Below are 4,500 nucleotides of genomic sequence, written 5' to 3'. Positions count from 1 at the left end.
GCTCGTCAATTGTATTAAAAGTCACAGGGGCAATACTTGTAATCTTACGACATCCGAGCGTCGTGCAGTCACAGATCTCAAAGCCAATGACGACATTACTATTCTACCCGCTGACAAAGGTAATAGTACTGTTATTTTGGACCGCAAGGTTTATGACGACAAAATTCAAGAGCTTTTGCACGACTCAAGCACGTACAAGAAACTGCCACGTGACCCGACCCGAAGAACGGAACTAGTTCTTAACAAGTTTGTTAGTGCTTTGCACAAGGAGAAGAAATGCATCTCCGATGCGATGTTTCACCACCTGCACAGCACAGATGGTTCTGCTCCAAGGTTATATGGATTGCCGAAAGTCCACAAGAAGAATGTACCTCTACGTCCAATTGTGTCGTTTATTGGAAGCCCCACTTACAACCTAGCCAAATATCTAGCGCGACTTTTAGCACCGTTGGTCGGAAACACGGAATTTACCGTCAGAAATTCTGCAGAGTTTGTGAAAGATTTGAATGCGCAACAATCATTGTGTGAAGACGAAACGTTGGTTTCATTTGATGTTACTTCGTTGTTTACCAACGTACCAATCGATCTAGCATTGGAGATAACGGAGTCGCGTTTACTCGATGATTACAGCCTTAAAGACAGGACCACATGGACTCATGAAGATATACATAGGGGGCTTGAGATTTGTTTGGAACAAACATACTTCAGATTCAGAGGTTCCTTTTACAAGCAAATGTATGGCACGGCCATGGGCTCTCCTGTGTCAGTGGCCGTTGCCAACATGGTCATGGAGTCTGTGGAGGAACGTGCCCTGCAAACTTTTACCACACCACCACGGTTTTGGCGACGGTATGTAGATGATACATTCTGTATCATTCATAAACACCGGGTAACAGAGTTTCTGCGACATTTGAACAATGTGCAACGAGGAATTACATTCACTATGGAATTGGAAAGTAACAACAGTCTTCCGTTTCTAGATGTGGAAATTTTGAAAGCGGCGGATGGTAAACTTTCCACGCGTGTGTACCACAAGCCGACCAGTACCACGCGCTATTTACACTTTAAATCCCATCATCCATTATACCAAAAAAGGGCTGTTGTCAAAGCGCTTAAAGACCAGGCCGTTCGCTTGACGACAGACCCTGCACTGCTCCAATCGGAGTTGCACAGGGTAAATGAGACCTTGCGGTTAAATGACTACCCGAACTGGATTCTCCGTGAAAATAAGAAGGTTTCACGGAAACAGATCCAGTGCAAAGAACGTGCCTTCGTCACCTTACCCTATATACCAGGGTTGACAGATATAATCCGTCGTATGTTGACCGATTTCGGTGTATCGGTTGGGGTCAAACCAGCAAACACCCTACGTCAGATTCTGTCGCACCCAAAAGACCCGCTAGATGCTACTGCGACAAGGGGTGTGGTTTATGCTATACCGTGCGGAGATTGTGACGAAATTTACATCGGTGAAACGGGCAGAAGTCTTAATACGCGCCGGAAGGAGCACGAAAGGGATGTGGGCAAGAATGATGCCAAGAAATCAGCGTTGGCAAACCATGCAACTACTCACCACCACAGCATTAATTTTTCTGCTGCACAGGTGTTGGTGAAGGAAACTGATTACCACAAGCGCAGTTTCCTAGAGTCTTGGAACATCCATTCACGCGCCAACACAATGAACGTTAAAACAGATGTTCTAATGCCGATAAATTATCGGGCGCTTTTACAGCACTGAGCTGTGTTATCATTGCGTGGTGCGAGTTTGCAGCCGCGCGATCTTCTTATCGCTATTTTTGTGTGTGTGTTTTGCAATTTGTCGCTTTATAAGAATTTTGTTCTCCAAGTTACGTCATTATCCTGATGAAGGCGTCTTGTATAGGACGTCGAAACGTCGATTATTTATAATAAAAACTGCTGGATGAGCAATACTTTGTTATACAGTATGCCTGGCAGCAATAGCCTATTTCAATTACACAGCTTTAAAAACTTACAGCGAAGAAAAAGATGCGGAACCCATGGGTTTAGCATATGTATCCTTCGGCTACTTTGCACGCCTGTAATAAGAATACAAAAAGACATTTAGAAGTGAAATCAAAGTTTAAAATGCACATGTGGCTTTACCAAGCTTATAGTTCTCAACAATATTTTGTGGCAAGTGTCAGCTACACTTGACCATGAAAATTTGTTTCCGGGCCAAACATAAACAGCACAGCAATGCAGGCTAGTTATAAACAACAAAATTATGTATGCCATTCTAGTCTATCACCCCTGGTTAAAAAGATGTCACGATGACAAAAAACCCACTATCATGGTAATTGACCATTTGCAAAAAAGTTGATACCTAAAACCATTGCTTTTTTAATGTCCCTATAGAGCAAAACCAAATACCGTATAAATGTAGGGGTGCATTCACGAAGGAAAGAATCTGTCAGTAAATCCAAGCTATGATTCAAATGTCGGTATGTATGTGTCCCTTGGCGACTTTGCACGCCTGTAATAAGAATACAAAAAGACATTTAGAAGTGAAATCAAAGCTTAAAATTCACATGTGGCTTTACCAAGCTTATAGTTCTCAACAATATTTTGTGGCAAGTGTCAGCTACACTTGACCATGAAAATTTGTTTCCGGGCCAAACATAAACAGCACAGCAATGCAGGCTAGATATAAACAACAAAATTATGTACCGTATTTTACGGACCATAAGGCGCAACTTAAATCATTTTTTTTCCTCATAAATTGATCGTGCGCCTTATAAGCCGGTGCGCCTAATGTATGGACCAAGTAGTGCTTTATTGCTTTGTTTAATGAGCTTTATACGGTAACCCATACTCCTTAAAATACGTTGCGTTCTATAGCCCGGTGCGCCTTATGTATGAACAAAAAACTAATCAAAGCAATTTATTGACAGTGCGCCTTATAATCGGGTGCGCTTTATGGTCCGTAAAATACGGTATGCCATTCTAGTCTATCACCCCTGGTGAAAAAGATTTCATGATGACAAAAAACTCACTATCATGGTAATTGATCATTTGCAAAAAAGTTGATACCTAAAACCATTGCTTTTTTAATGTCCTTATAGAGCAAAACCAAATACCGTATAAATGTAGGGGTGCATTCACGAAGAAAAGAATCTGTCAGTAAATCCAAGCTATGATTCAAATGTCTGTATGTATGCGTCCTTTGGCGACTTTGCACGCCTGCAATAAGAATACAAAAAGACATTTAGAAGTGAAATCAAAGTTTAAAATGCACATGTGGCTTTACCAAGCTTAAAGTTCTCAACAATATTTTGTGGCAAGTGTCAGCTACACTTGACCATGAAAATTTGTTTCCGGGCCAAACATAAACAGCACAGCAATGCAGGCTAGTTATAAACAACAAATTATGTATGCCTATTCTACTCTATCACCCCTGGTGAAAAAGATTTCATGATGACAAAAAACTCACTATCATGGTAATTGACCATTTGCAAAAAAGTTGATACCTAAAACCATTGCTTTTTTAATGTCCTTATAGAGCAAAACCAAATACCGTATAAATGTAGGGGTGCATTCACGAAGGAAAGAATCTGTCAGTAAATCCAAGCTATGATTCAAATGTCGGTATGTATGTGTCCCTTGGCGACTTTGCACGCCTGTAATAAGAATACAAAAAGACATTTAGAAGTGAAATCAAAGCTTAAAATGCACATGTGGCTTTACCAAGCTTATAGTTCTCAACAATATTTTGTGGCAAGTGTCAGCTACACTTGACCATGAAAATTTGTTTCCGGGCCAAACATAAACAGCACAGCAATGCAGGCTAGATATAAACAACAAAATTATGTACCGTATTTTACGGACCATAAGGCGCAACTTAAATCATTTTTTTTCCTCATAAATTGATCGTGCGCCTTATAAGCCGGTGCGCCTAATGTATGGACCAAGTAGTGCTTTATTGCTTTGTTTAATGAGCTTTATACGGTAACCCATACTCCTTAAAATACGTTGCGTTCTATAGCCCGGTGCGCCTTATGTATGAACAAAAAACTAATCAAAGCAATTTATTGACAGTGCGCCTTATAATCGGGTGCGCTTTATGGTCCGTAAAATACGGTATGCCATTCTAGTCTATCACCCCTGGTGAAAAAGATTTCATGATGACAAAAAACTCACTATCATGGTAATTGATCATTTGCAAAAAAGTTTATACCTAAAACCATTGCTTTTTTTGATGTCCTTATAGAGCAAAACCAAATACCGTATAAATGTAGGGGTGCATTCACGAAGAAAAGAATCTGTCAGTAAATCCAAGCTATGATTCAAATGTCTGTATGTATGCGTCCTTTGGCGACTTTGCACGCCTGCAATAAGAATACAAAAAGACATTTAGAAGTGAAATCAAAGTTTAAAATGCACATGTGGCTTTACCAAGCTTAAAGTTCTCAACAATATTTTGTGGCAAGTGTCAGCTACACTTGACCATGAAAATTTGTTTCCGGGCCAAACATAAACAGC

The 4,500-nt window shown here is 40.4% G+C and overlaps 1 protein-coding gene across 1 annotated transcript in view; it reads left to right on the top strand.

The window, feature by feature from the left end:
- LOC145229765 (uncharacterized) overlaps nt 1-1,738 on the top strand; it is a 2,504-nt gene extending 766 nt beyond the window's left edge. Inside the window, exons 2-3 of the mRNA XM_080095090.1 lie at nt 22-1,684; nt 1,733-1,738. Of these exons, the coding sequence (XP_079951216.1) occupies nt 22-1,684; nt 1,733-1,738 (1,669 nt within the window). The remainder of the gene's footprint in view (nt 1-21; nt 1,685-1,732) is intronic.
- The last annotated feature ends 2,762 nt before the right edge of the window (nt 1,739-4,500 follow it).

The sequence above is a fragment of the Phallusia mammillata genome, chromosome 5 (genome assembly GCF_965637545.1).
Source record: "Phallusia mammillata chromosome 5, kaPhaMamm4.hap1.1, whole genome shotgun sequence".
In the NCBI taxonomy this organism is placed as follows: domain Eukaryota; kingdom Metazoa; phylum Chordata; class Ascidiacea; order Phlebobranchia; family Ascidiidae; genus Phallusia; species Phallusia mammillata.
The sequence above is the reverse complement of the archived record's forward strand: the minus strand, read 5'-3'. Positions and strand labels throughout refer to the sequence as shown.